Here is a 13,499-nt window from a genome sequence, read left to right on the forward strand (position 1 = left end):
ATTGCTACATCCCATGGGATTAATTTCATGTTTTGCTTTGACTTCGACCTTTTAGATGTTCTGCAAAATCCAGCAATGCAAGTATAGTTCGAATAAAAAAAGTTTTTTCCAAATCTTCATTAATTTTGCATTTCCTCTTGATTTCCTGAAGGCATTTGTTAAGTGGATGAATTTAAGAATATGCAAAGTAAGCACTTTATTATTTTATGTTTAGTCCAAACCTTGAATTTGCATTTTAGGCAATAGGGCATCCTCCATATTGTAACTGTTAGGCTAGCTTAGCAACCACAAATTAAGATTTAGAATTTTTAAAGAATTGCTTATATGTTGTCATAATCATAAGGATCTTCAGCACAAAAGACCCTTCTGCCCATCAAGTCTGCACAAGTCAACAGCAGCAAACTAACAATTCTAATCCCATTTTCTAGTACTTGACCCATAGCCTCGTATGCCTTGGATTCACAAATGCATATCTAAATACTTCTTAAATGTTTTGAGGGTTTCTGCATCTCCCACCCTTACAGTGAGTTACAGATTCCCACCATCTTCTCGGTGAAAAAATTTTTCCTCACATCCTATCTAAACCTCAAGTCCTTAAATCTATGCCTCCTGATCACTAATCCCACCACCAAGGGGAAAAGTTTCTTCCTGACTACCCCATATATGTCCCACATAATGTTGGACATTTCAATCATTTCCCCCCCTCAGTCTCCTCTGCTCCAAGGAAACCAACCTCAGTGTATCGCCCCTCTCTTCAGAACTAACTGTGCTTTTTTTTTGTTCATTCATGAGATCTTTTTGCATTTATATAAATGATTTGGATGTGAGCATAAAAGGTATAGTTAGTAAGCTTGCAGATGTCACCAAAATTGGAAGTGTAGTGGACAGCGAAGAAGAATACCATTTAAAAGGCATATTGATGGGTATATGAACAGAAAGGGTTTGCAGGAATATGGGCCGGCTGCTGGCAGGTGGGACTTGTTTGGGATGGGATAGGATATCTGGTCGGCGTGGACAAGTTGGACCAATGGGTCTGTTTCCATGCTGTACATCTCGATGACTCTGTGTATATGTCGCTGGTGAGGACATTGTTACCAATCCTTAATTGCTTTTCAGTTGGTGATGGTGAGCTGCTTTTTTGAGTAGCTGTAGTGCTTGTGCTATATGTACATCCACAATGCTGTTGTGGGACTCCCAGGAATTTGCCTGGCTATAGTGAAGGAAGATGGCATGTGGTTTTCAGAGATGGGATCGCAAGCTAAAATGTTGGTGTCAGGAGCTCTGAGGTAGCAGTGGTCATTGAGGAGGTCTGTCCTCTTTGCCCCCACCCCAAGTTGTTCTTCTCCCTGCCCCTTCTGCCTTCATAATTCTCAATGAGGGATTCTAACAATTCACAAGTCTCAAAATGAGGTAATGTTGGGAAAAGTTTGGGCAACACTGTTCTAGGTGGTAGTGGTCACTGGTTTGTTGTGGATGAAAGAAGTTTGTGTGTATTTGTTTGATATGAATTGATTGTCATCTACAACATTATTAAACTATATACTTCAGATCTTGAGACTGAAGTTTTCTTTTTCTGTTAGCATCAGTTTTATCAATTTGTGCAATAATATTGTTTGATCATTTACTTGTGGGTTACTGTTTTGCATGTGCAATTTTGACGCTTTCTTTATTCTGTTACTTTTCCCGGTAGGTGAAAAAGACCTGTGAAAACTGTAAAACTGTGTTCGGAGAATACTACTGTGACACCTGTCATCTCTTTGATGTAGACAAGAAGCAGTACCATTGCCCACCATGTGGAATTTGTAGGTGAGCTTTAACAGAGCTGACTGTAGTATGTAATTTTAGCACCTTTTGTATTTAATAAACTGTGCTTATTTATAATGAGCATGGGTAGTGCAATGCTTTAGTTACTTTGCTAGTAATCTAGAGGTTACCGTTAGAACTGTGGAAATGTGATTTCAATTCCCAGCAGCTGTGGAATTTAAAATCAATGAATAAAATCTAGAATTAAAAAGCTATTGGCAGTGATGATGAACGTGAAACTACTGCATCGTTGTCAAATACCATCTGTTAATGTTGTTTAGGGAAGGGCTTATCTGGTGTGGCCTATATATGGCTCCACTGCCTCCTAACTATGCTTTGAATTGGCCTGGAAAGTCACTCAAGTATATCAAAAACTGCTTGGAAATACTATAATCCACACAGCTATTCCAGAAAGGTGCTGACCATCGTTTTCTCAAGGGCAATTAAGGTGAAGTAATTAATGTTTGTTGTGACTGGTTACACTAAAGAATGATTTTAAGTTGAATATTTAATAATGTAACCAATTAACCCAAAAGCAACTTATGAGTGCGGTGAGAATGTGGCAATTATTGCCCCATTAATGTATTATAATCCTAGCCAATGGACAAGTCAGATACCAAAATAAGGCCTAAATTGAATGGCCATTATTTTTGTTTTGATATTTGTTTACAATAGTACTCAGTCACATTGATTTCATAAGAGGCCAATGTGTTTATAATGTGGAGGTGCTGGTGTTGGACTGGGTTGAGCAAAGATAAAAATCACAACACCAGGTTACAGTCGAACAGATTTATCTGGAAGTACTAGCTTTTGGAGCACTGCTTCTTCAAACGGTAGAATTGTTCACTAGGTCTCCAAAAGCTAGTATTTCCAAATAAACTTGTTGGACTATAACCTGGTATGGTGTGATTTTTAACAATGTATTTATAAGGGAGGCTGTAAATGTGTTGCATCATGTGAAAACTGTATGAAAAGCTCTTGTTACAAATATCAGAATTAAAAGTTCAAACTCAACAGCGATGTTACAGATGCTCAAACCTCAATGAAGGGTCACTCTAACTCCAGTTACAAACACTCTGTTCAGTTGGTACAACCACAATCAGTTTCTGTTTGTCAAATTTCTGCATTCACACAATGCTTTTTTTTAAATTTAATGGCTCTTCCCGAACTACTTAAACCAACTGCCGTCGCAACTCATCTACTTCTAAGATAGATTCCTTAAATGTGTCTTCCATAGCCTTCTGACTCTGGAGTTTTTCTCTTGTTCACTTTTAAGTTCATCAGGGCTTCCTTTCAGCACAAGTTGTTTGGAAACTGCCAAGCTAACAGGATCTCTGCTGCTACTGATCTGTTCTTTCTGACTGCAAACTACCCGACTGCTTCTGGATGTTTCTGTCTTTGTGTCTTTGGAGGATTTTTTTTTGTAATGCATTGAACAATTCACCTCATGTTTAATCATCTCCATAACATGCATAAAGCAAACTTCAGACACTCTGGCACTACTCTCAGAACAAATCTAAGATGACACTACAACTGTCTTCCCCCTTCCAAACACACACAATACAGAAATACAAATCAAGTTAGATCCCAAGGTTCCAAATCAAAATAATACTGCATAATGAACCTTCATCACAAATCAGACTGATTGGTACAAGCCTGATAAAGACATGAGGTAGAAAGGAATAGGATGACCTGCCATTGGGGAAGGATGAAAATGAATAGGAGGAAGTTTAAGCAGACTGTGAAAATCACCAGGGATTAGATTGGCTAAACAGGCTGTTTCTGTGCTGTACATGCAATGTAAATTACAACCTGGAAACAACCTCTTTGACCCATACACTCTGTGTTTATCCTCCATTTCCTTTTAAGTGTTTATTCCGGTTGAGCTTTAATAAGTATTTTTGAGATTATAGTATTTTCTGCAAACATTGTAGTTAGTCTGTTTTGGATCGCAAAGAAGTATCCAGGTAATGCTGCAAATTCCAAATTTAGGAAACTGAAGATTGTCAGTTCTTTGCGGCCAACTGAAGTGGTCAGTCTGGGCACGAAGGTTGTTGATTGCACCACAGATATTAACTGTTGACGGAAAGAAATACTTGTGCCTATGGTACTGTGATAGTGTCCCTACCACTGAGCCAGGAGGTCCAGCTTCAAGTCCCACCTGCTCCAGAGGTCAGTAATGATATCGCTGAACAAGTTGATTAGAAAATATCTATGTAGAAAAAGAGCATTGCTAACTAAGTTAAATGTTAAGTCCCCATTTAATGAAATCTTCTAGATGTTCAACTTATAACAATAAATCTTCACTTTAGGCTGACCCAAAACACTGGGTTACTAGAAATGGTAGAAAGTCTTGCAACACAGAAATTAGTCCATTGTATTTGTGCCAGCCCTTTGAATAACTGATGAAAAGCACATAGGAGTTCAAGCAGCATTTATGGGAACAGGGATAATATGTTTGGTTTTGACAATAAATGATCAACCTTAATTCATATCTCTGCAACTGAAGTTGGGCGAAGGTAATGTTTTTGCTCCTTTTCCTTAGCCTGTCTGTGAACAAAATATAGTAAAATTAGTAAAAGCTATCACAGCGAACAGAGTTTACAGAGTAGGTTGGTGGATGTAGGCTCAAGTTTCCTCAGTGAGATGGAAACTTTAAAAACAAATTGTTTTATCTGGTTTGTAGTCATAGAGCATCAACCAGACAGGGGTCAGCCTCAAGCAGTTGTAAGTGTTGAGTAGAAGTGTGCACTCGATTGAATTGTTAGACCCTGGAGGCTACAATGTTGGTTAGACAAAGTCCTGTCATTTACTGTATCAGTCAGTTTTATTTCAGCGTTCGCAGCACAAACCCAAACCCATTGATTACTGGCTCCCCAAGTATAGATGCTTTAATCAATTTGTTCAGACATGTGTACACGTAGTCAATCACTCATCCAATTATCTCATAATTAACCTATAACTATTAGCTGTTTCCTAGTTCTGAATGATTCCAGCATTTACTTCTTGATAAACTGGTTCTTTACCTAACTTTATTAGATCCATAAATTAGTGCCACAAGTCCCAGCCAGAATGGAGATGATTAGGTAAATTTTCCCATTGGTTTTGCCTGGTGTAAATGACTGGTATTGATTTGTGTACTTGTATTGAACAATGTAACTAATGTCCACTTGCTGCAATTTGTTGGAGAAATACCCCCATGCTCCAGTTCCAACTATGTGGACAGTGTGCCACTGGAGTATGTCCCTCTCCCAAGGGACCACCATCGATGAAAAAATCCAGCACCAAGTCAACTGCTGCCCTCTTCAAGCTGCGACAATATCTCTTTGACTTCCAGAGGTCACTATTGTCAACAAATGACCTGGTCAATAGGGCTGTTGTGTTGTCCATCCTCCTCTACTGCAACAAGACCTAGACAATCTTTGAGAACTGTCACCAACCTAAGTTGAATCCTGGGAGTCAGATTACATGTCAGCCCAAACCAATGCAAGCATTTTCCACGAAGCTGCGTCCACCTGTATCAAATGCTGGCTCCTGAAGAACCAACCTTAATAGACAGGCCATTGTGTCTAGATGCTTGAAACCCATTTATGTTGAAAGGTTCTCTTCTCCCAGCTCTCTGTTGACCAATGCTAAAAAGGCACTATAGGAAAATGTGTAAGGATGCACTAAGGTTGTTGTAATACACAGACACATTGACTGTAAGATGCAAGTCATGTTGCAGCTGTATATGATTTTATCTAGGCCACATTTGGTGTATTGTGTGCAGTTTTGGTCATCACACTGGATGAAGGATGTGGAGGCTATGGAGAGGGTGAAAACTGACATTTATCAGTATGTTGCTTGGATTGGAGTGTATTAGCCTCAAGGAAAGGTTGGACAGACTTGGATTGTTCTTGTGAGAGCATTGGAGGCTGAGGGGTGACCTGATAGAAGTATATAAAATTATGAGAGGCATGGATAGAGTAGGTAGTCTGTCTTTTCCCAGGATGGAAATGTCAAATACTAGGGGACATAGGTTTAAGGTGAGAGGGGGAAAGTTTAAAGGAGATTTGTGAAGCAAGGTTTTTACACACAGGGTGGGTAGGTGCCTGTAACATATTGCCGTGGGAAGTGGTAGAAGCAGACACCGTAGCAGTGTTTCTGAGGTATTTATACAGACTCCTGAAAATGCAGGGAGTAGAGGTATATGGACCACATGCAGCCAGATGGGATTAATTTAGAATTGCATCATTGTTGTAGAGTCAGACAGCACAGAAACAGACCCTTTGATCCAGTTAGTCCATGCCAACTGTGTACTTTGCATTTGGAGTTTAATTTGGATAAATGTGAGGTATTAATGTTAGTAAAACAAACAAGAGCAGGACTTGTTCAGTTAATGGTAGGGCCTTTTGGTATTGTTAGAGAATAGAAATACCTCTGGGTTCATGTACATAATTCTTTGAAATTTGTGTCACAGATAGACAGGGTGGTTATGAAGGCATTTTGCGTACTTGCCTTTATTGCTCAGACCTTTGAGTATAGGAGTTGGGATGCCATGTTGAGGTTTTACAGGACATTGGTGAGGCCTCTTCTACTGTGTCGCCCTGCTATCGGAAGGATGTTATTAAATTGGAGAGGAGTCAGAAAAGATTTACCAGGATGTTGCTGGGAATGAAGGGTTTGAGTTATAAAAATAGGCTGGGACTTTTCCACTGGAGCGTAAGAGATTGAAGGGTGACTTTCTTGAGGTTTATGAAATCATGATGGGTATAGATAAGGTCAGTAGCAAGGGTCTTTTCCCTAGGGTGGGGGAGTTCAAAACTAGGGGGCATATTTTTAAGGTGAAAGGAGAAAGTTTTAGAAAAGGCATGTGGGGCAGAGAGTGTTAGCTATGTGGAATGAACCTCTACTGAAAGTGGTGGATACAGGTACAGTTACAACATCTAAAAGTCATTTGGATAAGTACACACATAGGAAAAGTTTGGAGAGATATGGGCCAAATGCAGGCAAGTGGAACTAGTTTAATTTGGGAACATGGTCAGTGTGGACTTGTTGGACCAAAGAGTCTGTTTCCATGCTGTACGCTCTGACTCTATAAACTCCATCTTCCATTAATTGGCCCATTGACCTCAGTATCTTTGGATGTAAGTTTGCTCACTGAGCTGGAAGATTCGTTTTTGGACGTTTCATCACCATACTAGGTAACATCATCAGTGAGCCTCCAGTGAAGCGCTGGTGTTATGTCCTGCTTTCTATTTATGTGTTTAGGTTTCCTTTGGTTGGTGATGTCATTTCTTGTGTTGATGTCACTTCCTGTTCTTTTTCTCAGAGGGCGATAGATGGTCGATGTATTTGTTGATAGAGATCTAGTTGGAATGCCATGCTTCTAGGAACTCTCGTGCATGTGTGTTTGGCTTGTGCTAGGATGGATGTGTTGTCCCAGTCCTTCCTCATCTGTATGTAAGGATACTAGTGATAGTGGCTAGTTGACGTTTATGTATCCTGGTGGCTAGATTTCTGTCTGTTTGTTACAGCTCTTGCAAGGTATTTTGTAAATGATGTTCATTTTGCTTGTTGTCTGTATAGGGTCTTTTCAGTTCATTAGCTGCTGTTTTAGTGTGTTGATGGGTTTGTGGGCGACCATGATGCCAAGGGATCTGAGTGGTCTGGTAGGAAGTACACCAAAGACAAAAACACTTAGTAGAAGACTCATGCCACTCCATCCAAGAATTCCTGAACACTGTCAAAGACACCAAGATAGAAGAGGATGAAATAATGCTCTCTTTTGATGTAACAACCCTATTTACATCCATGAACATCAACCTGGCCAAAGAAACACTGACTACACTATGAGAAGAACCAAAGACACGTACACCAAACACCACCAACTTCATCAGCAAGGACAATATTTTCAAGCTAGTGGACCTGTGCCTTACCACACTTCACCTTCAATAACAACACTACAGACAAACCAATGGAACACCCATGGATCTCCGATATCAGGGTTATTAGCAGAGGCAATAATGCAGAGCCTCCAACAGACAGCTCTGCCAACCATCCAACCCAAATTTCAGGTCTGCTATGTGGACGACACCTTTGTCATCACTAAATGAAACAAATTAGAGGAGACCTTCAAGACCTTCAATAATATCCTTACTGGCATAAAATTTACAAAAGAGGAGGAAAACAACAACAAACAGCCATTCCTAGATGCCATAGTAGAGCAAACAGTCAATGGGGAACTTCAAACCAGCGTCTACAGGAAAACAACACACATGGACCAAATACTGAACTACAGAAGCAATCATCCCAACACCCACAAACGAAGCTGCATTAGAACATTATTTCAATGAGCCACCGCACACTGCAGGACAGAGAAACTACAAAGAGCAGAGGAAAATCACCTGTACAGCATATTCAAAAAGAATGGGTACCCAATGAACACAGTCTGCTGATTTCTCAGCATCAAACCCAAACAAGCAGACAAAATGCACCCAGAAACCCTAGCCACTCTCCCCTCATCAAAGACTTGTCGGAAATGACCACCAGGATTACTCAGACCCCTTGGCATCATGGTAGCCCACAAACCCACCAACACACTAAAACAGCAGCTAATGAACCTGAAAAACTCTATACAGACAACAAGCAAAACTAATGTCATTTACAAAATACCTTGCAAGAACTGTAACAAACACCACATTGTACAAACAGACAGAAAACTAGCCACCAGGAAACATGAACATCAACTAGCCATAAAAGACATGACCCTCTCTCACTAGTATCCTTACATACAGATGAGGAAGGACACCACTTTGACTGGGACAACACATCCATCCTAGGACAAGCCAAACAGACACGCGAGAATTCCTGCAAGCATGGCATTCCAACTGGAACTCTATCAATAAACACATTGACTTGGACCCCTTTACCACCCTCTGAGAAAAAGAACAAGAAATGACATCACCAACCAAAGGAAACCTAAACACACAAATAGAAAGCAGGACATAACACCAGTGCTTCACTGGAGGCTCACTGATTATGTTACCTAGTATGGTGACAAAATGTCTGATAACAAACCTTCCAGCACAGCGAACAAATTTACATCCAGAACCTCAACTTGAGTTACAAATCTTCTCAAAGCTCACTCAGTATCTTTATTCATCCATTGTTTCCTAATCTCACTAGACTTGCCTTTCACTAACGGGAACATGATGCCTATGAACTCACGTTACATAGAATATAGAGTCACAGAGATGTATAGCATGGAAACAGACCCTTCGGTCCAACCTGTCCATGCCGACCAGATATCCCAACCCAATCTCGTTCCACCTGCCAGCACCCAACCCATATCCTTTCCAACCCTTCCTATTCATAAACCCATCCAAATGTCACTTAAATGTTGCAATTGTACCAGCCTCCACCACATCCTCTGGCAGCTCATTCCATACACGTACCACCCTCTGTGTGAAAAAGTTGCCCCTTAGGTCTCTTTTATATCTTTTCCCTCTCACACTAAACCTATGCCCTCTAGTTCTGGACTCCCCGACCCTGGCAAAAGACTTTGTCTGTTTATTCTATCCATGCCCCTCATAATTTTGTAAACCTCTCTGAGGTGACCCCTCAGCCTCCAACGCTCCAGGGAAAACAGCCCCAGCCTGTTCAGCCTCTCCCTATAGCTCAAATCCTCCAACCCTGGCAACATTCTTGTAAATCTTTTCTGAACCCTTTCAAGTTTCACAGCATCTTTCCGAGAGGAAGGAGACCAGAATTGTATGCAATATTCCAACAGTGGCCTAACTAATGTCCTGTACAGCCGCAACATGACCTCCCAACTCCTGTACTCAACACTCTGACCAATAAAGGAAAGCATACCAAACGCTGCCTTCACTATCCTATCTACCTGCGACTCCACTTTCAAGGAGCTATGAACCTGCACCCCAAGGTCTCTTTGTTCAGCAACACTCCCTAGGATCTTTCATTAAGTGTACAAGTCCTGCAAAGATTTGCTTTCCCAAAATGCAGCACATCGCATTTATCTGAATTAAACTCAATCTGCAGCTTCTCAGCCCATTGGCCCATCTGGTCAAGATCCTGTTGTAATCTGAGGTAACCTTCTTCACTGTCCACTACACCTCAAATTTTGATGTCATCTGCAAACTTACTAACTATACTTCTTAAGCTCTCATCCAAATCATGTAAATGACAAAAAATAGTGGACCCAGCACCGATCCTTGTGGCACTCCACTGGACACAGTCCTCCAGTCTGAAAAACAGCCCTCCACCACCACCCTCTGTCTTCTACCTTTGAGCCAGTTCTGTATCCAAATGGCTAGTTCTCCCTGTATTCCGTGAGATCTAACCTTGCTAATTAGTCTCCCATGGGGAACCTTGTCGAACACCTTACTGAAGTTCATGTGGATCATATCTACCACTCTGCCCTCATCAATCCTCTTTGTTACTTCTTCAAAAATCTCAATCAAGTTTGTGAGACATGATTTCCCACGCACAAAGCCATGTTGATTATCCCTAATCAGTCCTTGTCTTTCCCAATACATGCACATCCTGTCCCTCAGGATTCTCTCTAATAACTTGCCCACCACCGAGGTCAGGCTCACTGGTCAGTAGTTCTCTGGCTTGTCCTTACCACCTTTCTTAAAAAGTGCACCACGTTTGCCAACCTTCAGTCTTCCGGCACCTCACCTGTGACTATTGATGATAGAAATATTAGCAATCACTTCTCTAGCTTCCCACAGAGTTCTAGGGTACACCTGATCAGGTCCTGGGGATTTATCCACCTTTAGGCGTTTCAAGACATCCAGCACTTCCTCCTCTGTAATTTGGACATATTGCAAGGTGTCGCCATCTATTTCCCTACATTCTATATCTTCCCATAACCTTTTCCATTGTAAATACTGATGCAAAATACCTGTTTAGTATCTCCCCATTTTCTGCGGCTCCACACAAAGACTGCCTTGCTGATCTTTGAGGAGCCCTATTCTCTCCCTAGTTACTCTTTTGTCCTTAATATATTTGTAAAAACCCTTTGGATTCTCCTTAACTCTATTTGCTAAAGCTATCTCAAGTCCCCTTTTTGCCCTCCTGATTTCCCTCTTAAGTATACTCCTACTTCCTTTATATTCTTCTAAGGATTCACTCAATCTATCCTGTCTATACCTGACATATGCTTCCTTCTTTTTCTTAACCAAACCCTCAATTTCTTTAGTCATCCAGCATTCCCTATACCTACTAACCTTTCCTTTCTCCCTAACAGGAATATACTTTCTCTAGATTCCTGTTATCTCATTCCTAAAGGCTTCCCATTTTCCAGCCGTCCCTTTACCTGCGAACATCTGCCCCAATCAGCTTTTGAAAGTTCCTGCCTAATACCATCAAAATTGGCTTTTCTCCAATTTAGAACTTCAACTTTTAGATCTGGTCTATCCTTTTCCATCACTATTTTAAATCTAATGGAATTAGTCGCTGGCCCCAAAGTGCTCCCCCACTGACACCTCAGTCACCTGCCCTGCCTTATTTCCCAAGAGTAGGTCAAGTTTTGCGTCTTCTCTAGTAGGTACATTCACATACTGAATCTGAAAATTTTCTTGTACACACTTAACAAATTCCTCTCCATCTAAACCCTTAACACTATGGCAGTCCCAGTCTACGTTTGGAAAGTTAAAATCCCCTACCATAACCACTCTATTATTTTTACAGATAGCTGAGATCTCCTTACAAGTTTGTTTCTCAATTTCTCTCTGACTATTGGGACGTCAATAATACAATCCCGATAAGGTGATCATCCCTTTCTTATTTCTCATTTCCACCCAAATAACTTCACATAGAACAATACAGCACAGAACAGGCCCTGCGGCCCTCGATGTTGTGCCGACCTGTGAACTAATCTCAGCTCGTCCCCCTACACTATCCCATCATCATCATGTGCTTGTCCAAGGATTGTTTAAATCTCCCTCATGTGGCTGAGTTGACTGCATTGGCAGGTAGGGCATTCTACGCCCTTACCACCCTCTGCATAAAGAACCTGCCTCTGCTATCTGTCTTAAATCTATCACCCCTCAATTTGTAGTTATGCTCCCTCGTATAAGCTGACGTCATCAGCCTAGGAAAAAGTCTTTCACTGTCTACCCTATCTAATCCTCTGATCATCTTGTATGTCTCTATCAAATCCCATCTTAGCCTTCTTCTTTTACAATGAGAACAGACCCACGTCTCTCAGCCTTTCCTCATAAGACCTTGCCTCCAGACCAGGCAACATCCTTGTAAATCTCCTGTGCACCTTTTCCAATGCTTCCACATCCTTCCTGTAATGGGGCAACCAGAACTGTACACAATATTCCAAGTGTGGCCGCACCAGCGTTTTGTATAGCTGCAGCATGATATTGCAGCTCCAGAACTCAATCCCTTTACGAATGAAACCTAACAAACCGTATGCTTTCTTAACAGCACTATCCACCTGGGTGGCAACTTCAGGGATCTATGTACATGGACTCCGAGATCCCTCTGCACATCCACACTGCCAAGAACCTTTCCATTGACCCAGTACTCTGCCTTCCTGTTATTCTTCCCAAAGTGCATCACCTCATATTTTGCTGCATTGAACTCCATTTGCCACCTCTCAGCCCAATTCTGCAGTTTATCCAAGTCCCCCTGCAACCTGTAACATTCTTCCAAACTGTCAACTACTCCACCGATTTTAGTGTCATCTGCAAACTTACTAACCCATCCACCTATGCCTGTGTCTAAGTCATTTATAAAAATGACAAACAGCAGTGATCCCAAAACAGATCCTTGTGGCACACCACTAGTAACCAGACTCCAGGCTAAATATTTTCCATCAACCACCACTCGCTGCCTTCTTACAGAAAGCCAGTTTCTAATCCAAACTGCTAAATCACCCTTAATTCCATGCCTCTGCATTTTCTCCAACAGCCTACCATGTGGAACCTTATCAAAGGCTTTACAGAAGCCTATAAGCGTTATCATACTTCTGAAGGCCTCTCAATTGCCTGTCGTCCCCTTATGTGTGAACAGTCTACTCCAGTCAAGTTTTGAAAGTTCTTTACTCATACCATTAAAATTAAAGGTTGGCGTAGACCGTAGACGTCATGGGCTGAAGAGTCTGTTCCTGTGCTGAGCTGTTCTTTGTTCTAGGAAAAGAAGTAAGTAATTTGGCCCATCAAGTCCCTTCTACCACTCAGTGAGGATTATCAGATCAGCTTGATCTCAAATTTGTTTTCCTGCCTTTTCCCCCAACATCTTAGATTTCCTTACAATTAAAATTCTGTCTGCCTCAACCTTGAATATATTTAATGACTCTACCTCGTCAGCCCTTTGTAGTGATATCACTTGCTGGGAGGAGGAAGCTACCAACTGCTCAGTTTGGAACTTGTTGATCCATCAAGGTGCAAACCACAAGACTCAGTGACTTGTCTGTGAGGTGGAGTGTTGGCAACAGAGGAAGGAGACAGAAGACTACACATTCCATTTCCCCACGTAATAACGTGCCTCATTGCAGAAAAATTTGTGGATCCAAAATTGGGTTCATGAGTCATCTGAAGACTCTTCTAGCCTCACAGTTGTCATCTCAACCCAAGGGGCTGCCAACAACAGTAAACGTTTTAAAGATTTATTTGTGGCACTGTGTTGTGAATATTGCAATGAAGCAAGAGATATGAATATACTTTGAATTTTATATA

The 13,499-nt window shown here is 41.2% G+C and overlaps 1 protein-coding gene across 3 annotated transcripts in view; it reads left to right on the top strand.

The window, feature by feature from the left end:
• Positions 1–13,499, top strand: part of rchy1 (ring finger and CHY zinc finger domain containing 1) — a 45,847-nt gene that overhangs the window by 9,461 nt on the left and 22,887 nt on the right. For all 3 annotated transcript variants that reach the window (XM_072583765.1, XM_072583766.1, XM_072583767.1), the window contains one exon: positions 1,691–1,806. In XM_072583765.1, coding sequence (XP_072439866.1) covers positions 1,691–1,806 — 116 coding nt within the window. The remainder of the gene's footprint in view (positions 1–1,690; positions 1,807–13,499) is intronic.

Source organism: Chiloscyllium punctatum, chromosome 14, assembly GCF_047496795.1.
Source record: "Chiloscyllium punctatum isolate Juve2018m chromosome 14, sChiPun1.3, whole genome shotgun sequence".
In the NCBI taxonomy this organism is placed as follows: domain Eukaryota; kingdom Metazoa; phylum Chordata; class Chondrichthyes; order Orectolobiformes; family Hemiscylliidae; genus Chiloscyllium; species Chiloscyllium punctatum.